The 25424-nt window shown below is 35.6% G+C and overlaps 1 protein-coding gene across 11 annotated transcripts in view; it reads right to left on the minus strand.

Moving 5' to 3' along the window:
- The window catches only part of DMD (dystrophin), a 1179964-nt gene that overhangs the window by 314611 nt on the left and 839929 nt on the right, over positions 1-25424 (minus strand). For all 11 annotated transcript variants that reach the window (XM_032100882.1, XM_032100878.1, XM_032100881.1 and 8 more), the window contains one exon: positions 9336-9571. In XM_032100882.1, the coding sequence (XP_031956773.1) occupies positions 9336-9571 (236 nt within the window). The remainder of the gene's footprint in view (positions 1-9335; positions 9572-25424) is intronic.

The following is a 25424-nucleotide window of genomic DNA, read 5'->3' on the forward strand; positions in this document are numbered from 1 at the left end:
AATTCATCTGGAGAATCTGATAAATCCAGAAGCATGAAAAAGGAAGTTGGGAACTAGCTGAAGTGACTAACTCTCATGTATGAATCTCATATTTGGCTGGAGAAAATCTTTCCTACAGGCAGAAAGCATCTGACCATTAGGAGTGCCATGGTGATAAGTTAAATTGATCTTTTAGCTCAATAAGAGCAATGGTCTACAAAAGCAGCAGAATACAGGTCTGAGATTGATTTGTTACCTTGCTTATTGTATCAGCTAGCAACAGAGACAGATGAGAGCCTGGAGTAATGTGAAATGGCCTGCAGTTACTACAAAACCAGGGCTTTTTAATTAAGTACTCCTTCAGCAGTTGATTACATGAAGGGCTGAATTCTCTGTTTCAATTCAGAACAATACTTTAATGTCTGTTTCTTGAAGAAAACATAGTCTTATTGCTTTTAGTATAAGTACTTTCATATTTTAAGTTCCATGCGCATTTTCTTGGATTTCATTGCAGTAGTGGCATGAAAAATTCAAATTCAATTTACATTGTAAATTTGCTGTCTGCTAATATGATTTTTTTAAATTTTATTTTTGCAGTAATGAAGGATATCGAACAAAACAAATTCTGCTTTTTTTTGTTCTATATCAAACAAAAGAAAATATAAACACACAACCCTATCCCACCACCATCCCCAACTAGTGAAAGGAAAAGAGAGTCTTGAAGTGCTAGAATCTAAGGTTTCCTTCAACATTAAGAAATGATATCAGCTGTTAGAGGGACTAGGCAAAATCAGACATTTTGTCCTTATCTTCTGCATACAAAATTCAATTTAGTAGACACAAAAGGAGAATGTTGAAGAAGAGATGAGCCAAAGGGGACTCCAGGCAGCAGAAAACAGATCATGTTCCAGAAAGGTAAAGAAGGTGGGGCAAGAGAAACAAATTCCAAGCACAGTGTTCCTCTGCCCTGAATCCTCCCCATAGTGCCAACTTTGCAAGACACAGTTCTATCTCCCACTACTTCTCTGCCTTCCCAGAACCAAAGGAACTTACTGTTTATATATCTTAAATCTAGTGACAGCACATGCCTAGTGCTGGGTCGCATGAAAAATAAAAACATGTGTAATGGTTAGGGAATATAGAAAATTTTTCAAGAACCCGGTGCTCCTGAATGAAAATATGGCTTTAAGCCTTTCTTACAATGTTTTTATAAATTTTCTCTTTCAGTTGTAAGCAGCTCTACATTGCAAAAAATTTAAATGTTGTACTGGAGTGAGTTAAGATGTTTGTCTCCTTACATTTGAATAAAGTACTTATTTGAATGGTTTTCATTACTTAACGTGAGTGTTATAAAACAATATCTACACGTAAACCAACAAAGAACTCACCACGAAAGCTTCTCTAAATGCAAAAAAATTATTATAGTATTCTACTGGGAAAAGAGAAAACAGAATTCCAAGAATTCTGCTTACTGCAGTAGAGCTAAGTTACTAGAAACTACTTATTATAAAGCTTATACTACAGTTTAAAAAAGCTTGTGACATTTTTTTAAACAATCCCTTCATGAAAAAGGATGATAATGACACTGCTGGCTGTTCTGCCTCAAGAGGGAATTGTCCATCTGCTAGCAAACCTCTGAATCTATATCATTATTAAGATGTGTTTATAGAAGCATCAGAGTACCCTTGGCACATTGAGAAAACAATATGGCACATTTCAAGATCACAGATTTTTTTAGTTTAAATTCTGGGGTAATTTTCCACATAAAAGAACTGTGTTTCAAGATCAGCTTCATTAGGAAGGTCTGCTGGGATCTGATGTTTTTATTTTCTTACAGAAGAAAACTTATTTCTTGAAGAAGAGCTCCATCTTCTCACCCATTAAATGAGCAAATATACAATTGCTCCCCCTAGTTTTAATTTGCATTTTATGATTACAACTAGGTTAGAATTTTATACATTGCATCATTATTTAGAAAAAAGCTGCTTTTGTATTTCCCACAATTTCTGAATAAAACCAAAGCCAGTCTTATATTTCCTGTTACTACTTCTAATAACATATATCAATAATGGTACATAAATAAAGCCCCCTAAAACTTGTGTAACTGTCCTAACAGATCCTCACAACTATTTAGAACTAAAAAAAGTCAAAATTTTAACAGGATTTCTTCACTCTTTAAAGCAAATCAGAGGTGAAGTGGGAGGGGTACAAAGCAGGGAATAAAGCCATTATTTCCTTCATTTAAAGCATGTTTCATTGACAAGGTTGAACACAGAATCTATATTTGAGAATAGCATTTATATAAAGTGACAAAATTATTTGTCTTGGAAGGGACCTTTGCAGATCATCTTGTCAGCTACTGCTCAAATGTGGCCAAATTCAGAGTCACATCAGGTCACACAAGGCCCTATGCAGTTTTGTGATGAATATCTCCAAGGATGGACAATCCTTGATATCTCTGGACAGCCTGTTCCAGTGTTTCATTATGTTCATCATGCACATTTTTTCTCCTGATATGTCATCATAATTCCTTTTGCTGCAGCATGTGTCTGTTGTCTCTCATCCTTCTGCTGCGGACCTTTCAGAAGAGTCTGGCTCTATCTTCTGTACAGTCTCTCCCATCTCGTGGCTCTAGAGAGCAATCAAGTGCCTTCTGAGCTCTCTCCAGGCTGAGCAAGCCCAGTTCAGCCCCTCCTCATCCATCAAGTGCTCTCCTGCCCCGACCACATTGCTGGCTCTTCACTGGACTCCCTGCATGTCTTTCCTACACATTGGGCAGCCCAAACTAGACACATAACTCCAGATGCTGTCCCACAGGTTGATTAAAGAGGAATGATCACTTCCATGTGATGCTGGTGAGGGCCATATTAAATTCAGCCCAGAATCTAGTTAGGCATTATTATACTGGCTGGGCACACACAGAACTCATGAGGGTTAAGGGAGTTTTTACATTTTCCAGCACAGCAGGATTTTCCCATGTCTCTGTGGACAGCGCACAGCTGTAAAAGTCTTTCCAGACCCATGGTGTGTTTGTAGAGGGCAGCAAGGTCCCTGAGCTGCACATACTGGTGGAATGAAAACACAAAATGAAAGATTGATTTGGATTAAAAAAAGTAGGTCAGGTAAGGTCCAGTGTTGATGGTAATTTGTACTTGTAAGATAGAGCAGACTCAGAAATTTAAAAAAATAAAAAAAAAAAAAATCACTACTGAAAAAATGCAGCCCTAGTGAAAAGTTTGTGCTTCTAATACTCAGTGTATCAATGCAAACAAAAATGAGTTGCTACACTCTTATCCTTTCCCTGCTAAAGAGGATGCCAGTTGTATTAATCATGATAATTTATCTTTGTAGAGAACTGGAAAAAAACCCCTCAAATTATTTCACAATAGGCCAATAAAAGCAAAGAGAGGAATGTTATCTTTAGGCACAACTGTTGTATTGGTTTTTGTTTGGATGGTGATATAGAGCCTGACTGAAAACTGACTGAAAAATGATGAAAGTATCTATTTTACTTTAATGAGTTTAGAATCAGATCCTTAGAGGTACAACTTTTATGCATGTCCTAGTAATTAACATTAGAGTGAAATAAAGAAATAGCTGTTAATAATACTTCAAAAAAACCAGTGTTTAGACTTTTTTTTTTATTATTGCAGAAAACAAATATACTCTCTAACACACTGTAATGAGGTGGCCAAGCTAGTTTAAAATATCAGCTTTTTGTTCAACAAAGTATTAAAAAAAGAGTCTCCTGACACATATTCTATATCCCTTGAGGTCCAATTTTCAGACTAATAGACCCTTTTTTCTTCCCTTTCCCTTTAAAGACTCTGATTTCCAGGCCCTCTAGAGCATCCTACTGCATTTTCTAACCTTTAGAAACAAGCTTGAAGGCTGACAGACATTTTTTCATTTTTCTCTATTCTGCAAAAAAGCAAAAGCCTTTCAGGACTACAAATCTCATAGTTTTAAAAATACAATAAATTATTATATTTAGAAATCTGTTCATTTATGGGTTTTTTTATTCACTTTAAAAACTGAAACCACATTTTCAGTACTTTCATAAATTAGAATTAATTTTAGAAGTCTAACAGCACGACAGTATAAAATAAGAATTCCACTAGAGATCCCATACTAAATACAACACCACCACTCTGAAATACGCATAAAATAATGATAGTGTCTTCTGAGCAGTTATATTGTATGGTGAATTTCATAGAGGTAAGGGAGGTTTTGCACACCATTTAAACCATAAAATCATGTGTGGGGTTATGGTATCAGAGAGGATGCACAAAAATGCCAGTGAATCATCCAACATGCTGCAGAATCAGTTTCGGCTTCAGCCCTGCTTTATCAGGACAGTTTATCCTGGTCCAACAGTGACCCAGGAAATGTCTGCAGTTGTGTATTCATATGGAAAAAGAAGATCCTAGAAGCTTTGAAAAACAACCCTCAAAGCATTATGAAAGCACAGAGCGAGGGATGGGGCAAATGTGCTCTTCAAGTTTGATTCAGAAACTGTGAATGTAAATTCCCAACTTACTGGCACCACACTTGGATTTTGGACTAGCAAACTTTTCTCTTTAAGCACATCACATGAACTGGAAATGTTCAGCTCCAAATGTAAAATCTTATGTTCTTCAACAGTACATTACCTGAAGATGTGCTACATGGGTCTTTTCATGCATTTTTCACTAAAATGAAACTTCTGCAAAACTCTTTTTGGATACTGTACCTTCAAGTACAGTATCCAAAAGGGTGAAGACTCCACCTTGCCTATAGCTTACACTTCTGGCATAAGCTACATGGGCAGATGCAAAAGTCTCTGTCTGTAACCACAACTTTTCATTCAACAGAGGCATATTTCGAGTACATTGATTCATACTCAGTAATGGAGAACTGCAAATTTTGATTTGGAACTTACAGTTGCTTCTGTAATAACAGGATATAAATTTGGAACACTATATTTTTATTTCCACAAAAATGTACGTTGGAAAACAGTTTGGACAAAAAATGTCTCATTTTTCTGATCTATCTCAATATTAATTGTAAGGTTGCATATGAAAATACACATTTAAGTTGTATACTAAAAGGCATGGTATGTAACCATGGGAAAGGATAGATAAAATGCTCTGACAAGAGGAATGTAAGTTAAGCCCACTCTTTTTTTGGCACAGTTTATAAACAAATAATTTTTCCTTAACTGATATTTTACCATCCATCATCTGGAAAACTATTGAAATTTACAATTAAAAGTGAAAAGATTTCCTCATTCTAGTTTTGTTCATTTCTCTAACTGACAGATAATCAAACCTACTTTTTTTTTTAATAGTGACAGATTAATTAGATAGAAATAAGTTCTCTACATCTTTCTGGATGACTACTTTTGGATGATACAAATCATTACCTGAAAGTATCTTTTCCACTTCTTTACTTAAAAGTCTCAGTAACTAGGTTAGCCTCACTCTACATAAATACTTTTTTATCAGATTAGTCCCCTCCCCTGCACCTAAAACTGAAGATTCAACCTATTCAACTCTTAGAATCAATAAATAAAATCAGGCATTGAAAATTTTAGTCCCATTCTTTACTAATCTTACTTATTATAATACTTTTTACTACATAAAAATCTATGTACATCCAGTGCAATAAAAAGCCATGCTTTCAACTACATGTATTAAAAAAAGTTTGGATGGACAGCATACCTTGGCAAAATCCATGGACAGAATTCAAAATTTAAGGAGATTGTAGTACCTGATATCTTTGAACAGCATTGTTAATTAACTTCAAGCTTTGCACAGGCTCCATGATTCACTACTTCCAGCAGAAATCTATTCCTGCTGAAAACCTTTCCCAAAGCAGAGTTTCTGGGTAAAGGCTTGTTGGCATCTTAAGTAAGGTTTCCATTTTTCTAAAATGTAACAAAATGGAGTTTGTCATCCTGTTCCTCACAATTTTCTCTTTTATGAAGAACCCCCACCTGACCTTCAAATATAAAGCATGTTGATTGTTTCAAAGTAAGGACAGTAAAATGAAGTAACTGGGTAAACCATATTCTGTCACGTTCCTCACCTCCTTACATTGTGGCATATTATATATCCACAGTCTTTCCCATGAAATTTATTTGCTTTATTTCTTGTCTAAAGAAGCAACATGAGTCTCTTGTCAGCCTGCTTTACATTTCTTTGTTTAAGGATCAAATCCTACAAAACATCAGTCTTCAAGCAGATGAGAAAAATGTAATAATTTTCCTTTAATGCAAACACAGATGATACTAATGCTAGTATTAGATATCTTTATACACACTTTTTAGTATCTTCTAGTTTAATTTTACAGAGTTTAACAAGGTACACACAATCATAAATGACTAAAAATATGTAATACATTTGATTGAAGTATATCACTCATTTGACTGAAAGATTAACTATAGATATTTGAAATCACTAGTCACTATGCTGCTCTTTTAGTATACTGCTTTTACTATATATTCTGTGCACCACTCAGGAGAATTTAATTTGTATTGTTTCTTTCATTAACGGGAAGCTGCCACTAAAACAAGCCTTTTTTTCTAAATAGTTGTCTTTTTTGAGTTTTATTGTCCCATAATTAACCAGTGTAGTGCTGTTCGCGCAAGAGTGCCAATTCACTGCGATCAGCTCCAAGCAAAGTTCAAGTGAGGGCTAACGATGTCTTAAACTTTTATGGAGGAAAAACATGGCAAAGTTAGTGGCTGTAATCCTGTGATACAATCAGATTGAAGTGAACTTAACCAAAATGCTCTCAGAGATGGAGCTTCAACATTACATGCTGCTATGAGAGAAAGGACAACCTAAGGTCACTTATTTTCACCTGGGTGATTTGGAAAACGACCTCTAACATTCATTGTTAGGATGTGGGATTTCTTTGCTTCTAAAATGTTTGCTTTGACATTGCAGTTTCTTATTAGAAAAGTGTCTCTCTGCTTTGGATGAAATATGAAATGGAAACAAAATCCCAGAACAGTAAGAGTTTGGTAACACAACAACAGGATGAGCTGTTTGAAGTGTTCTAAATTCTGGGTGAGGAGATAGAGATGTATTATAATAAAACAGCTTTCTTGAAGCATGTATCTCTGTAATGATGAATTTTTATAAGGCAAGTAGTTGGCTGTGTTTAGATGGTATTTTACACCTGAAGTCGAAAAACTGATTTAAAAAAACAGGTCACTCTACAAAGATGGAACTTCCATTAAATCTTACTGAGATTCCTCTAAATATGCAATAAACTCTCCAAGTAAACCACAATGCAGAATGGTGACTTTCAATGACTTTTAAATCACAACCACAGGAAAAAAATCCCTATAATCTTCTACAGGATATACAGATCAGGGGAGGTAAGCACTACTTTCGGATTTCCAACTTAGATCATATCTGGCGTGACTTTTCAGATTAGTCAAGTACCGACACGTCCAACTTCATCAGCTCACAGACTGCTGCAGACACTCCACACATTAGAAATCAGGGTAGGGTTGGTTTTATATGAGAAACCTAAAAAATGCTTTGTCAGTTTTGAAAATTCTTTATGCTCATCCCACCTAATAATCCAGTCATAGATTTACAAGAAGAATGAAATATTTCATGACATTCATTTCCATGTATTAAGTGATAGTAAGATGATCATTAGAGGGAGACAGTTAACAGAACTGCAGTCTATATATAGACATTGGTTCTTCCACTTCATCAGAGAATATATTAAATGTCACATTCTGTTGCACAGCCAATTAGAGAGGTAAGCATGACAAAAAAGAGTTTTCCTGCTGGTTTGTTACCAGCGCAGCATGGTATCAAAAAACAGAGACAGGGCTCCCCAGCCAGGAACAGACTGCAGCAGTGCTAAAATATTTTAGCCTTGAACTAAGATGAAATGCAAATACAAAGCAGTTCATTTTAAAACATGTTTAACATTAACTGAAATTCTGAAGAGTTAATAATTTGGTCTCATATTTAAGTAAAAGACATCTGCAGCAGGAAGCACACTATGGATTTTGCCTGCCAGAATAATATGCTAAAGTGAAATATAAGTAAGAAATCTGAATAATGCTGAACCAAGTATTTGACAATATAAAATTTTAAAACCAAAATTATTCTGAAAAACATCAAAAGATAATGTGTAAACAAGTCTTCTTTGGCCCTCAACCTTTTCAAATGATGTAACAACTATTTTAACCTAATGCTCTGTGTAGATGGCACTGGAATTATCACTTATTATATCTATTCTGTTTTAAGGATTCTTTAATTAATGAAGCAGTATATAATTCTACTTAGTAAACATTATCATCATTAATCAAGATGAAACTAATATTTTCTTCATCTAGATGGTAAAGCAAGCCAAATTTCTCAAAAATGGAAAGTTTAAAACACTGGGGGAAAAAAGGAAATATAAGAAAAGAAGCAGAATGAATCGCATGAGACATCAGCATATTTTCTTTTAAAATGTCTCAGTAGAGTCTCGATAACATGTATACATTTTTTCTCCATTTCTAGCTTAAGCAAAGAAAAAGAATGTCAATATCTTCCTTAAAATAAATTAGATTCTTTCTTTTATGAGGAGGAAGATGACGACAAAAAACAAGAGAATCATATAATAGGGAGTCCTAAACTCAGTTTAGAACTGAACTGAATGGAAATTTAGCACTGAAAAGTTTTGCACAGGCAGGGCAAATCTTTTATATTGAACAATGCTTAATTTAGAAGGCAGGTAATTACTTCAGAGCTATATGAAACAAAATTACTTTTATTGCTACTGAGTAGCTAAAATTTAGCCCTTTCTTCTCCTAAAACATATATTTTCGTATTTTTCTGTGTTTTCAAAGGTAAGTGATGCAGTGATGCAGTTTTGCTGACAAAACAGTTGCATTAATGAGCTGTTCTTTTCTTTAAGACAACTGAGGAGCCTTTGATAAACTGAAAGCAGCAGCATGTAAGGCTCTCAAAAAGTTATTAGAGAAGTAACATAAGAAAAAGTATGAATCAGGGTCCTCTTTTTCCGGGCAACCTGGAACTTACTATGCAAGTCCTTCAATCTCATAAGGTTTATATTTCAACCATTGGCTTGCATACTCTTACAGCACAAGCAATAGAAAGATAGAGAAATCTGCTTCAAATACCAGACAAAATAGTAAATACCTTTTCTTTTCTCCTCAATTAGTTATCTAAACATTTCATCCAATACTTGTGTTTATGGGATACAGTAGCTGAAGTGACAACTGCATGTACTGTAATATTGCAACCTATCATCTCTCCTTTGTTCTTTGTTGAAAGGATTTAATACAGAATAAAGATCATGAGGCTTTCAACTTGAAAAATCAGTGTTTCTCATACCTTTTGTTTGATGATCATGTCGTTGATGTCATCAAGATCACCTACTTTCACTCTCTGAGATTTTATCTCTCGATCCAGTCGAGAAAGCCAGTCAGTGAGTTCTGCCCATGCCTTATTGAAGTCAGCCAAGGCTGGAACCTCCAAAAGCACAGAAGATGGCATTTCTGGTTTGAAGGTGGTGGTTTCCTTGGTTACCCTGGTTTGTGTATCCACAGCAACAGTTTCACCAGGAGTTACTGAAAGAAAAAAAAGCTAAAATTACTGAATAAATGAACAATGATAAATGTTTATTTCAGTATTTCAAATTTATATTGTAGAAAGGGTAACACAGAAATAAGCCTATTTCTTTATGTTATCTCTACTGAAAATATGAAAATCAAAACTAAAAGAAAATATGAGTTCATTTTTTTCCACAGGATTTCTATTATAATATCTGCTTAACATCCAGCATTCTCAGCATATTCAAATTCCATCCTTAGAAGACCAGATGGACCTAGTAACACTAGCAAAGTTCACAGTGTAATAAAACCCCTTGCTAAAGGTCGCTGAAGCAGGAGTAATTTTCCAAAAATCTAGTAGTGTGGTCAGATCTCTCTAGACCAGAAGATAGATTGAAAAAAGTTGGTTGGACTATTCAATATATCACAGCATGACCATGTATTTAGAAACAAGTTTCCTCCACTGTGTCCAGGTCACTTTGTAGCTGTGAAATTGTCTGACCAACAATCTTCTCACTTACTGTTATCACCAAATGCTTCCCATAGGCCCTGTGGCCAATATGGAAACTTATACAACCAGAAATTCAGCCTTGACTAATTGGTTACCTTACCAGTTCATAACTTGAAAGTATTATGTTCTATTATTTGGAGATTTTTGGATTTTTTTTTTCCTTTTTTGGACTAAACAGACATATCTTCTTAGTGTCTTTTCCTGATCTGTTAGCTATAGGTTCTAAATAATCTGTAAATTATTCATTGCTTGAAATGGGGAAGTACCCAACACTGAAGCACAGTTTCTGTCTCTGCAGCAAGAATGATGACAGGTGCCACAGACAGATAACACTGGACAGATAAGTGTGGAACAGGAAATCATTCAGAAGTTCAAGGCTGATCTTTTCGTCTTGGTTTTTGCTATGTACGAAGAGGTGGCTATGAACTGTTGGGCTCTTTTTGCCCTTCAGTTAATCATGCAAAAGCAGTTCCTCATGGACAATATTGTTGTGGATGAGGCCACACTAAATTGTATTTTGTATTTTTTTTTCTCATTTTTTAAAAAGGCCAACCAAAGAAGAAAAATATTAAAACAGAGAAAACAGAACACATGGCATTGCTTCACTGAGATTCTGTACTATTAGAAAAGAGACTAAGCACCTAGACTTCAGAATCTCTATCTGAATCAACTGTTGAAACAGCAATACGTAAACCAGGAAGGCTGAAATAAAAGCTCGGTGGAGTGTGTTCTACAATTTCTAGAATTGAACCACCAAATATTAATTTCTAAAGGATCTAGATGGGGTTTTTTTTTGCATTTTCCCCAGTTTTCTTACAGAGTAGAGAAAATCAGTTTCCTGCCCTCTTCCTGTGAGGTAGCTTGTCTTCAACAAAAACAAACCAAAACACCAAAACAGTGTAACCCCATGCACAGTAACTTTTTTGTTTTGGTTTGGTTTTTTCTTGCTATTACTTCTGGGAGGCTAATGGTTTTCCATTGGCATTCATGCCATTACAGCAAAGTCTGTTTGAAATCTGAAAACCCGGATAGCAGGTCAGGGTTCAACAATTTGTCCATAAAGCCAAGGCCTTATATTTCCTCTGTGACTTCAGAGATTCTTAGACAACAGGAAAACAAGAGTTTCTTAATTTGGCATTCATGAAGGTTAATCAGAAGTTGTCTTATCTCAAGAAAATTTCTCTCCTCACCAGCACTCAGGTAAATTGAAGAACAATTTTCTGAACTGGAACATCCATCAGTAGACTTGGGGTGTCTAAGAAGACTGCCTGGCATCTCTTTGCCTCTCACGTACTTTGGCCTGAGTACACAATCATATGTTCATTAATTAATAAGTATTTATTTAATTTTCCTCTAGTGACAGCTATTTCAGAACAGGGTGTTTCTAATGTTCTAAAGTCTATGGGTTTGCTGATCTGGATTTGCCATATGGGGTTGGTTTTTTTGTCCATTGGGCTGCTTTTTGTGTGGTTTTGTTTGATTATTTTTGTTTTTTTTTTTCCTTGTAGTTCTTTTGCATCAAGAAACTTAAAATATTAGAAAAAGGTTGTGAGATACTAGCAGAAGGGCAACAGTCTAATATAATGTCTTCTCTAAAAACTTCAAGACCTACCACTATCTATTAACATCTTCTAAGGGTGGTAATAATCTGTTCCACTTTGACTAACCATTAGAATATTTGAGTTATCAAATTATTTATAAAAATTACCTTTAGAAAGTGTTTGCACAGTGTTTCACTTCTGACACTTAGAACATACCTATCGCTTATTTCTCTCTGTTTATGCTTGCACAGATATGACACAGTTCATTTAAGAGAAGTGTATAAATGAGCGACTAAAATTAATAAAAAAATATAAATCAACATTAACTACACAATACGTAGCAACAGATCTCATTCTGAAAAAATTTATCCAGAACTGCACTGACAGATTCTGTGACTCAAAGGGGACAGTTTGTTCCTTTTCCTTTTGATGGGGTCTTTTTATTATTTTTTTTTTCCTCAAGAAAATTCATTTATAAATGCAGAACTGGAATTAAAATTATTTTTTTTTCAAATATCTGAGCAATAAATTCTATCCTACTGAAACACATCATAAAAAAATTAAGGACTTCATATTTCAACTTATTTAAAGGTTATAATGGTTCACATCTGTGATATGATAAACCAAAAAACCAAAAGGACAATTGGAATTGAAGTCATTATACCACTCAAGTATTAAGTTTTTAAGGTGATTTCTCATTAGCACTTTCTGCTCTTTAACAAAAAAGGGAACAACACAGAAAAATAATAGGAGAAAACTAAACCACAGAATAATAGGTGTGATTTTCAACTTGAACTTTGAAATATGCTGGATGAAATCAAGTGTATATTGGTAATTTTGCATCTTAAAAAGAATCTGTAATGTTAAACTTGAAGAGTGAAAATAATTGTAATGTATAATGAAATTGAAATTCAAATATTGAATGCAAACCCAAGTAAAACAGAATGAAACCAATTGCAAGGAAAAAAATTTCCCCCCTTCTTTTACTCTGCTTAATTCAGTGTTGTGTTTCAAGAGAGGGTCAAACTGACAACTCAAAACAAATAAAACTCCTTATTCAGGTACTGAACAGGAACAGAACAGACAGGAAGAATGACAACGCTTTCAACAGCTTCAAAGCCCTTCAAACACTCTCTTTCAAGCCACAGTCTTTAAGCAGAACTGCCTCAGTCCACAGGAACTTTCCTAAACCATCCTTCTGAATGCTTTTAGTGGTGCTTAAGTTGCAATTATGTAAGATAACTGCATCTACTAGGTCAAAGCTTTTTGACATAGAAGAAATAACATAGTTACCGGATGTGGATTTTAATTCAGTTTGCATGTCTAAACTGAATGTTTTTAGTTCCATTGTTAACAGCACAAAGTAAGGGAGATGCCAGCCTTAAATCCTTCATGCAATGAATAACAGTAATATACACCCACTAAACTTCCTGATTTAGTCGAAACTCAGCTGCATTTTACTCTGACCAAGCAGAGGAAGAATACCTGTACCTTATGGCATACACTCAGATGACATCACTCAGTGAATTTTTTATAACACATGCAACACTGACTTCTTTAGTGGCAGGACAAATGAGTATTCTCTCAGTGGGAAAACCAGCAGTTTGCTGGCTGGGACATTGCACACCAGGAACGTTTGGCTTTTCCATGGGAAATCTCAGTGCCATTTTATGAGCACTTTATCCTTGTGGACTTGGAACAACTAAACTCCACAATAGCACACAGGTGAAGTTCTGTCAGCTACTAAAATGCATTTTTCTTTTTTTTTTTTTCTTATGCTGTGTCATTGCAACCACTTTTCTACAGGGTTAGACCATCCACGATCATATTCTTAAACTCCAAGCAGACTTCCTGGAGAGAGATCTGGAAAGACAGTTCTGAAACTGATTTATTTAGACTTGTTCCAGTGATAGATGAATTGTCTCATCTCTGTCTGTCCTTCAATGTCAAGGAAACAAAGTAAAGAGTACATTAAGTTCTCCCATTCAGTACAGCCCCTCCCTGCGAAATGCTCACTGCCAGTAACACTTTTTGCAGAGGGGCTACAGCTACCTGCGAGGTGTTCCAGGTCATAAAGGAGTTCTGAAAGGAAAATAGTCTCCAACAGAACTCTGATTAAATATTATAATATAAATTTATTACCTCAAAAAGCCCACCAACTTTGAAGTTTGAAAGCAAGGAATGTTTTTTTCTAGTGATCTGAACTCAGAATATCTAAGTCTTTATGTTGATCAAAAATTGTTGCCAACAAAATTCCACCCACAGCTCTAAATGTGGAAAATATGCATCCTTAGAGCATTGTATCTCAAAGCTAACATTTTCTTAACATTTTAGCCAGCTTTTAAAGACAAAAATCATGTTTCAAAGTGAGTCTTTCCTATTTTAATACAACACCAATGTTTGATTCTCTTAGCCTTGAATATTTAGTAAAAACAATTCCTAGAAAAAGAAGACTTGGTACCTGTATCAGGTATATTTCATACATAGTAATTTTTATAGACTATAAATGGGTAAAAGTTTTATACTTAATTTCATGAACACTTAGGGAACATTCACATTATGTGTTACCGTCATCAGTTTAAAATACAAGTTAAATGCCTAGACTAACTTTTACTTCTAGAAGCTCTTTATGACTCCTAACAAATCATTATGGATTATATATAATTTTAATTACAGGTAAAAGAAAGGAAGCTGACAGTTTATGGGATTATTAATTAAAGTTTAGATCTAAAATAGTCTGTGCAATGGGATGGAGGGACTGAAACTAAAGACACCTTAGCGGTTCAAAAGAAAGTAGAAAGTCAAGGTTAAAATGCTTAGGAGAAAAAAAGATTTACAAGTGAATGTGTACTGCTATATTTGAAAAATAACTACAAAAGTTATGGTTTCTAAAATGTTACTGTTACCATTACTAGATTAATAAACAACATCAGAACTTTAAATTTTGTAGGAATGTGTCAGCTTTCCCAGACTTTTCTTCCTTTGTCATAAGATAGATCTGATAGAATTTTCTTACCGTCCGCCTTTTTATATGCAGCAGTGTGACTAAGCTATTTATTGTACAATGCATTCTTCCAAGTCCCTCCAAACACAACAGCAAGATGTTTTGATATGTCTTTCACTCAATGTAAAGAAAAACTCTTCAATAACAAACAATGATTTGCAACAGGAATAAGAACATACAAAATAGGTAGAGTCTACTAAACACTAAGAATTTCAGTGATATAAGCCACATAAGTAGGCTTGTGTCCATCACAATGTAAATAAACATTAGGGTGAAGTTAAATTTGTACCACATAGCAAAAAGTTCACATTGTGACCTGTTGCTGCGAAGAGCTTCTGCAAATATTTTCTATATATGCAAGATACCTAGAAATGGAATGTTAACAGTTCCTTTGATCATAATAAGTACTTCAAGGTAATTTCCATGTACAGAAGTTAGAGTTTTTAAAAAACTGCCCTTTTTAGAAGAGAATCAGGTTGGAAAATACCTCAGCAAACAGGACATGTATAAAAAAGTCCATGGGCTCTGGTGGGATGCAGCTGTGAGTGCTGGGGGAGCTGGCAGCAATCATTGTGAGGATTCTTTTTACAAACTTTGATGGATCATGGCAAATGGAAGAAGTGTCTGAAGACTGGAGGAAAACAAATGTCACTTCTATCTTCAAGAAGGATAATATGGAGGACCCACGGAATGAAAATTTCACCTCAAATCCCGGGAAAGTGATGGAGCTATCAGCATCATGGGCTGCATTAGGAGGACCATTGCCAACAGCTAGACAGAGCTGATCCTTCCCCTCTGGTCAGCACCTGGAATACTGTATCCAGTTCTCAGATCCCTAGCACAAGACAGCTATAGAGCTACTAAAGAGAGACCAGTAAATGGCCACAATGATGATTAAGGGACTGAAATGTCTGTCACATGAGGAAAGCTTAAGGGAGCAGGAACTGTTCAGCCTAGAAAAGAGAAGACTCAGGGGGAACCACTTGAACGTGTATAAATATCTGAAGGGAGAGTGCAAAGAAGGTGGATCCAGGCTCTTTCCAGCGGTGCTCTGTGACAATAAAATGGGCACAACTGAAACACAGGAGGTTCCCCCTGAATATCAGGAAATGCTCTTGAGGGAGTCCTGAAACAGGTTGAACCAGAGAGTTTGTGGAATCTCCACTCTCAGAAATACTCAAAAACCACAGGAACAGGATCCTGGGCAGCCTCCTCTATGTTCTCCTGCCTGAATAGGGGTTGGACCACATTATCTCCAGAAGTCCCTGCCATCCTCAGTCTTTCCACGGTCCTGTACAGCTATGTTCTCAGTTTCAAATACTCTCTAAAAACCAAATTGGAAATACTGTAATGACAGAGAATGCTTTGGGAAGGAAGCAGCTAAGACTGAAGATAATACATGGGACTAATCCTGGCACAGTGTACATAAACAATTCAATTGACTGCTCTACATGTAGTGGAAAAAACTTTAAATCCTCAGCATTTGATCCTAATTAGACTATGACTCGACCAGGGACAAGTAGTACAAAACCAACTGAAGATTGTAATATAGATCTGTAAACAGAGGTAGAATTAATGCGCTTGGACCTATTGTTCCATTCAAACCTTTCTGAAAGAGAAACTGCTCTAAAGTTCAGTCTCCTTTTAGTAATATAACATTGCCATGGCATCCTCCAAGAGCCTTTCCTTAGGCAGAGTTCAGCATGATTGATGGGGCCACTAAAAATCGGAAAGCAAAAGGCTGTGGTATGAATGGATCACTTTTAGTGAGTGTGAGAGTTAAACAGACAGAAACTAAAGAAAGGTAGCCAAAGAAACTTCCATATGCATTTTTTAAAAGCAGTATAATTTATACCCCTACACAAGGCATTTTTTTTTTTTCCAAAGGATAAGCGTCTTTTTCAGTGAGCAGTTGTTACAAAAGGGTTTCATGAAAATGAATGTTTTGTGCTAAAGCAGTTGTGGCGCTGTAAAATCAAATTCTGTCACATACTTGCCTTATAAAAAACGTTGTGACTACATCTGTCACAAATGATGCAAGCACCTCTCACTATTCCTTTTGTCAGTAAAAGTAACAAGTTCCTTGATTTATGCAGCTTTCAATTGGATGACAATCTATATGACAACAATCTACAATTCCAGTGTACTGCTATTGGCTTGTAACTGAATTTTGGCAGCTAATTCTTTGATATAAGAAAGAAACCACACTGCCAGCAGTTCCAACTTTTACAGTCTCATAAAAATCACCTCTTCTAAATTTTGTAAGATCTACACATTGATTTAACAGGCATAAATTGCTGTCTTAGCCAAGGGGAACTCTGAATAAAGGGTGTAAAAATTGTACACAGATACAAAATAACAAGGAACCCGTTGAATTCTAGGTACCTTGTCATTAAAAAAAAAAAAAACATAACATTTTTGACGAAACTGTGAAATAATCAGAGCTCAGTTATTAGCTAATTTAACAGCATTACAGAATTTATATAAAAATGTCCAAGTCTACCTTTATTCTTCAAGTGAAAAGTCTTGTAGGATTAAAACCAGTCGTTCAAAGGCAACACCATCACTGTCACTTTGTTTTGACAAAGGAATTCCTGAAATCACTACAAGCACCTTCTGTTCTTTCATGAGAAATATTAAAATATCTTGCTTGGTAATACTTTGTGAAACACTTATCAAGTTTTCTCCTATAATGCTTACTTTTCAGGTCAAACTAACCTCTATTTTAGTTTCACTCTAAGAAGAATTGCATTTGGGAACTTAAGTGTGGTCTGACCACCAATCTACTGTTAAAGAAAATATCAGTAATGCAAATCTCTTCTTGCCTATCTCCACCACTTCATGTCCCCTGCTACTCCACACGGATATAAAGATAGCAGTCAGATATTTCAGTGACAAACTTCATATAAACCTTTTTTTCCTCATTTTAGCCTTCTACAGTTTAAGAAGCAAGTCTTTCTGTCACTGTCTCATGCCCTCTGACTAGAGCAGAAACCTTAGAAGCAATTGTGAGCTTTATTCCTCATTCCCTGTAGCCTCCACTCTGCTCATGCTCTTTGGCTGGCTGTTTCTCTGTAGGGCAGCCCCATTCACAACAGAAATATTAGGGAGGACGTCAAAGACTCAGGTAGGGCATGACCAGGATATCCCTGAGCACTGCTCCCTCCACAAGGAAAAGCTGGCTTGCTTTGTTCTTTTAAAGGGATGAGTCAACAACGAACAGACAGGTCAAGAGGATTGTGTGCAGAATGGCCTATCACTTTCTACTATTCTAGCAAATTAAAGAGATTTTCATGCAATGTAATTGTCAATAGGCCTAATTACTATACAAAAAGAAACAGAATAGAGAGATTACTGCTATTTGCAGGCTGATGCTATCTGGATAGTCAAATGCCACAGTAATTTGGGTTATTGTAACAAAAAGAAGGGGGGAGAGAGAGAGTAGGTTTAAAACACTATTTAAAAAAAAAGTGATTTAAAGATGGAAAGTTAGAAACTTAGGCAGAAAAACTGAAAAAGGACATAAACTACCTTTTTATTATGGACACTTTTTTGCTAGGAACTCTACTCCCTTTTTCCATATCTTCCAGAATAAACTAATCTAAATTCTTGATTCTATCTGTTTTTTAAAATGACAGTTGCCACATTTTTTGAAAATTGCCAATACTGGATTCTATTACCAAGATTATGGGAACCATATAAAAAAGTCCAACCATAACTGTAACTTAGTTCTGTGCTCTCATCTGATATAGGTTTTTCAATAACAGTCTGAGGAATTCTACGGTATGTTGTCATTTCATGGGATTTAACCAAAATAAATCTGGCATATCCTGCTGCTACTGACTATTGATCAAGACATTAAATGAAAGAAAACAAGCTGCAAAGTTTGCTCCTCAGAAGAAAATACCAGATTGTATTTTAAAAATGGAATAGGTGAATGTGGTCCTTTGAAAGACTAATGATAGCATTAATCTTATTTACATCATAAATATTGACTGCTGTGCTTCAATAACTTGTTACAGAATAGAAAAAGTAGACCTTGGTTCCATATTGTCTTTAATAACAGCAAAGCAGCCAACTCCTGCTTTGACTTTCTTATTTATGTTTCATCATAGGTATGGGTACAAAAAAAATTTCTTTGTAATCCCAAGTGAGTTACGTTTAATCAGCTGAGCCCTGAACAAAGCAAGTTCACATTCCTTTTGTAAACTGCACTGTCACACCTGTTTATTACAGATCTTTCAAAGAAGAACCTACTGCAAGACCCCTGAAATAGGATGTTAAATATAAAGGTGTAATTTGTACACAGATTTTGGTTTTTACTCAAATTAGGCTTTTATGGCTTAAGTATATTTTGCATGTATTATTCACCTGTCAGAAAATCCAGAAGCAAATCCTCAAATCAATATATGTTATAGAGATCAAAACAGAAATTCTGAGAATAACAGAGATTTGTGCTTCTAAACTTGCTTATCATGTTTTTATTCATACAGCTTGGAAGGCATAGTGTCAGCTTTTTATATAGATGCTTTTCATTACTTCTCCCTGTTGGTGTTACAGCACATGCTGTGAATGACCTCCAGAGATTCCTGAAGCTATATGCAGAGAGAAAATTGAATCTGAAAGCTTTATTAGACAAGTTTGTCTTCAGCTTGTGTCTGATGTCAGCTGTATTGAAAAATAGAACTGCTTGTGAAACTGGGTCCTGACCTTGAAAAATCTCCAATCAAGTGGTAACAGATTCAGTTTTGTGCCATATTGTTATTTGCTGGATGTGTCACATATGTGAGAAGTAAAAAAGCTTCTTAATGGAAATCAGATGGAATGATTAGACACTTCTTTCCTCAATACAAAGGGGAAAACATTTTTATGGCAATTTACACATAATAGGGTCATTTCAGGCTGGCATCTCTGAACCTCTTTACTACATAAGTCTGTAAAGTAAAATGACTCAAACCCAAGTCTACTAAAATTATAAATACAAACCATTATTTATTCCTTCATCCAAAAGAAAAGGTAAAGACAGTAATCTGTTCTTTTACTAATCCACTTTATACAAGTGTGAGCAATCTTTTTTAGGCCAGCTGACTAAAGGAGGAGTCTACTGTTACTGATCTCTAGTGATTTAAGAGCTCAAGGTATTCTCTGTGATACTTCCCCACTGCATTTTTACCTATTCAATTTCTCTCTTGCATTTTATTTTTGTAAAACTTTTCATAGTGTTAAACCAAATTATAGTTAATATTAAAAATAGACATTTCCTTTAGAGTCAACCTGCACAATTATCAGAAACTACATGGTTCTAGACACATGATCATTATTGGAAGTAGTATTTCACTCTACTACAACTCATGATAGTGGTCTTCTTTACTGGTGTCCTAAAACCAAAGTAAACCAAAATGGACTGCTGGCAGTAGCACTGCCTTCTAATTCAGTGGAGAACTACTACAACAACCAACAGTTGCATGCTGTGAATTTTTACCTGTTCAACTCTCTGGGGAATGATTCCATAAAATTAAGTATCTACCACATCCCTCATAAAATCATTTTAATAGTTGACAATGAAGTTCCTCTAAACAGTGAAGACTATGTGCAATCTAACTTTAAATATCAACACATGTCCATTAGTATCGAAAACACTGTAGATGCACACATCCATGGATTGTTCAGTCCCTCCCAAGGAATTATTTTGAGTATTCTTGGTCTCAATTACACTATGCCAACTGATATAAGCAACACAGACACTCAAATATCTGATTTGTACATTTGTTTTTAATACGCCCTTTGAATACACATATGCACAAAGTGCACAAAGATTTTTAAGACTAGTTTTTGGAAATTCTGAGAAAAAGTACTGAACTACAGCATATGTGTTCACTCAAACAGTGGCATAATATATAAACAATGACTGCTTCAGAGCACATTAGCTATGGAATACAACAAAAAAGAAAATGTATCTATTGTGCATTTTTTGCCCAAAGCTAGTTGTTGTCATTTTGTTCCTTACATTTTTCTTGTTGTCTCCTGATTATCTCCTAAATACAAATGGTTTGTTAGTTTTAAAGAGGCAGTGGAACAGTACACAATCCAGCCCTGAAGTCCATGGAAATGAATATATTTCAATGGTTATAGTTTCCTAAACAAAGAATCCTTCATCACCACTGAAAATGTTAAACCAAATATCATATCAGACATTTAACAGGCCAGTCTTCATAATGAAGGACACTGCCATGTCCATCTGTATGTCTCTCTATCTTAGACGTAACCAGTATGGAATAATAAATAACTCAACTATGCATTTATTATGAAAATGAAAGAAAATTCCAGATGCATACTAGCACTACAGAAGCACTTTCAGCCTCTGAGGTAAGTGGATATTAGTTTCCAACTTTAAGTTTTCATCAAGGTATTTATTTTCACATACATGCTTTTGTTTAGTGCTAAGTTTCCTCAAAAACCTACAGACTCATAAACAGTATATTTTTAATAGCACCAGTACGTGTTTCTACTGCAAGCAGTGAATATGAATTCCAGCTGCATTAAGCCACAGCAGTGCATACACTGAGTAACTGGTATTTTTCAAGAACTGTTGTATGTGATCTTAAAAGCCTAGAACAAAGCAGCATGCCTAGTCCAGGTGGGGATTTGCTCCACAGAGAAATAGAAAACAAACTAAACTTCTCAAACAGAAGGAGACATACTATATTCCTGCAACTAAAATACCAAGGATAAGCAAATTAAATTCTGTTGTCGCTACTTTCCCCAGATTCACAAATATCACTGTTTTAATTCAAACCACAAGACTCAAGATATTACAGACTCTGGAGGTGACTGACTGCTGTGAATCTTTTTCCCACGCCCCAGCTGAATATATGGGCTAATAAGTGATGAGTTCTCTTCACCACCATTGCTGCTGGTGAACTTAGTGCAGCTCACAGTCCTCACAACTCAGATCCAATGGGTTCAGCATGATACCTCACTCCTCTCCCACTCTTCTTCATCCATTCTAAGTCCTGAAAAGCCTTCTTCCCCTGAAGAGGGAGGCCCAGTCTTTGGCGCTGTGTCTGCAGTGTCTGACTTCTACTCCTAAAGCAAGTTATACTGAAAGCACAGGAGAGCATTGATTGCAGGCATTTGAAGAAAGACACCTAAAGCTGATGGTGAGTGCTGTGAGCTCTGGTGATGCAGTATTAGCTTTCCTCAAATTACTTATTTGTAGTAAGTGTACAACACCTAACAGTGCATATAAAGCCTTTCTGTCAAATGCAACCCTGCTACAAACTGTTAAACACAACCAATCCTTTTTTATCTTTATCTTTTTTCAGACCTGCTACAAATGACTCTCCAAAATAAGATTGATAACTTTTAAAGTTTAAAGGGACAAATTCTACTTAATTTCAGAAGAATTTTCACCATTGTAATTGATAATAATTCTCACTCAACTTTTGTCTTCATTTCAGAGTCACACGTTTCTCTCTTTCACTTGATTAGGCATTTGATACAAAAAAAAAAGACAAAAAAGGAGCAAAAACTTGTGTAAGCAGTCAGGAGAAAAAATGAAATTGCTTGTACACAAAGTACTGTTTAGTGAATAAGTTAAACTGCAAGAGTATTAAGATAATATATCACTCAGAGTTTTATTAGGTGAACATGTAAAATGTAAAATTAGTTGCTCAAGTACATTCAGCTAGATTCATCTGTAGTTTTAAAATTTCACTGACTTCAAGTACAGCATAACTTAATAATAAAATAAAAAAATAAATACACATCCTTTTAAAGAAATTGTACTTTCAAGATAGCTCTAAATAAAAGTGACCAAAATTTTCCCCTGGCATCTTACTGGAGTGAAGACAAATTATAGAAAATATCTTCCTCCAGAACAAGTCAGGAAGGCCTCCCACCCCACTATGGATTCAGAGGGGTTTACAAAGCAATGTATACCTTTACCTACTTATTAAGTAAATACAGTGATAGGACTTCAGTATAAAAGAAGAAAAAGAAGTAATATAAATGCTAATGATGCTATTAAAACCTCCCCCTCCTGGAAAAGCACATTCCAGAACTGCATTTCTCTCTGTTGAAAATGTTTTCAAACTGCTGGCTAAGCAATGCATCGAGGTATTTGGATAGAGACATTCACACCATTTCATATTATCCTGTCAAGTACAGATAGCAAGTATGATTTTCTTCCTGATTCATCTTATCTTGGAAGTCAATCTTTGCTAAGGTTTTAGGCATACCCTTCAGCTAAGTACACTTTTTGAGCCAGCCGGAGAAGTAATTATTGTTCCTTATGCCTGAGGGCACACTGGACTCATGGAATATTAAGGACTATTTTGTAATGCTTCTTCTGCTGAAGAAACTATAATATGCAGACCTAGAAATAATTATAACCAGGGTGCTTTACCTCTGTAACAGCTACCAGATGGAATTTATTAAGACTCTCTCTCTGAGTTCTTGTAGCCAGACCAGACCAAATGACGCCTGACAGGGCTGTAGAGATAAGCCAGTTATGTCTTCATTCTCTGGTCTCAAATACACATGTCAACATTATTCAATCCTGATGTCCCTGCATGTCTCTATAGGATCAGGAACTGAATAATTATCAACAGGAGATACTGCCATTGCTTCAAAAAATCCTTCCAAAATAATTTTGTGCATCTTTCTTTAAAAATGACCTTTAATGATATTGTTTAGCTTTTGGGAGGCTTTTGGTTAAAGCTAGCTCTGCCATAGCCAGTTTGAGTCCCTATGGTTCATGAGAGTCAGCAGCACAGAGTAAATAAGGCCATAAAAATATCTGTAAGGGGTTAAAATAAGTGCAGAACTTATAGCACAGAATGACCAGACCCATGACATCCAGTTTCTTCCCTCCTCTTCTCCCATTCTTTTAAGTGAAATACAAAAACACCTTAGTAGCAGATATCTTTTCCTATCTTTGTGGAAAACTGCTGTCTTAGCCTGGAGATGAAATGGCTCAGGGGGATCATACCCATGTGTTTAAATATCTAATTGGAGGAGTAAAGAAGACAGATCCAGACTGTCTTCAATGAAGCCCAGTGACAGAATAAGAAGCACATGCAAAAACAGAAATACCAGAAATTCTACTTGAATAGAAGAAGAAACCTTTTTTTTTTTTACTGTCAGAGTTGCTCAACTCTGGAAAAAGTTGCCCAGAGAGGTTGTAGAGTCTCCATCCTTGGAGATATTAAAAACCTGACTGGACATGACCCTGAGCAACCTGCACTAATTGACTGTGCTTTAAGCAAAAGGAATAGATGTCTCCTCAGGTCCCTTTTGAACTCTACAGTTCTATGTCAATATATGTATAATAATGTGATCACAGTAAACTCAAATAAAGAAAAATTATGAATTAGTGTTATAAGCACAGGTTCAAATTTTAGTGCTCTTGACAATAGAATGGAAATCTGTCTTACTTCCTGCTTAATCCTTTATGGAACACCAGTGCTTTCATTTTCTGCATGTATAGTTCCATCTGCTGAGTCTCAGAAATGTTTGCAGTCAGAGACTACATTTTGCATTAAGGTGAGTAATTTTGCAATTCTTCAGATAGAGGTGAGGTAATATAAGAATATATACTCCTTTACTACTCCATGTTCTGGCTCTTGTTCCATTATTACAATTTCTTTTGTTACAGCAGATACACAAGTTGCCAACACTCTTTCCCTCTGGAACCTGACATAACCTGTTCACACAGAAAACTCTCACAGCAAGTTTAGCACAGCAAAAAATTATTACCCATCCCCTTCATTCCCTCCACGTAATTACATGAATTCCTATAGAATGCCTTGGAACAAAATCATGCAAAGCAAGAATACTGTTGTCCTCTAGTTTAAAAATATAGTAGCGGCATTTGGCCCTTTTTAGAAAATTGAAATTATTGCCACGGAACCACAGCAGTCCTAAGGGACTAAAACCAAACAATAGTTCCTTTTCAGTAAGATTCAACATGTCACGAGCAAGACATCTTTTCTTGAACTCACACATGCTATTTGGGCAGGAGGTGGACTGTCTTTTGGTACTGAAATTTCTGGATTCTCTCTCTATGGAGCAATTATGTAGTTCTCTGAAAAAAAAGGGCTTTTTGCTTTGCTGTCCTAGAGAGTCACTTGTAGAAGGTACAGAATTCTCCAATTTAAGATTCCTTGTGTGTTACCCACTAAAGCATGTTAAAAACAAGAGAGATCAACAACCCACATGTAATCCAACTCCAAGATTGATTACTGCAGCTGTATCATACCCTGAGTTACAGGCAATCTGACAGGGGTTGGGGGGACAGATTTCCTTCTGCTCCCACTCATGATGAGCAGCTTTCCAAACTGTATAGGTAACATTCTTCTTTCAAGCAACTGAAATGGTTCAATACCAAGTAAAGAATCTTAGAGACTTTAGAAACTCAGATTGAGCACAGTGCTTCCATGAAGCGTTTCTTTTTCACCCCTACCTAATCACTACATTTCAAAGGAAAGGACTGGGAAATAAAATCCATCTATCAAGGAAAAAAAAGATGAGTTTGTAATCCTTGTAGGGAACAAGAGGTGCAAAGAGATATGTGAATAATCTAATATAAATATTGTTGAAATAATTCAAATGAAATGGAGATCAGGTATCTTGTTGCATATTCATGAATGCAAGAAACAAAGAGATCTATATCACAGACTTAGGGTTTAACTGCAGAATTACTCCTACCATGTTGTCATATGACTTTCTCTGTGAATAGACAAGCTTTGTTTTGAAACAGTCTCACTTTATTGCCCTATCAGTAATAATAATTTCAGAACTTCATTCTGTGAC

The sequence above is a fragment of the Corvus moneduloides genome, chromosome 2 (assembly GCF_009650955.1).
Source record: "Corvus moneduloides isolate bCorMon1 chromosome 2, bCorMon1.pri, whole genome shotgun sequence".
Taxonomy (NCBI): Eukaryota; Metazoa; Chordata; class Aves; order Passeriformes; family Corvidae; genus Corvus; species Corvus moneduloides.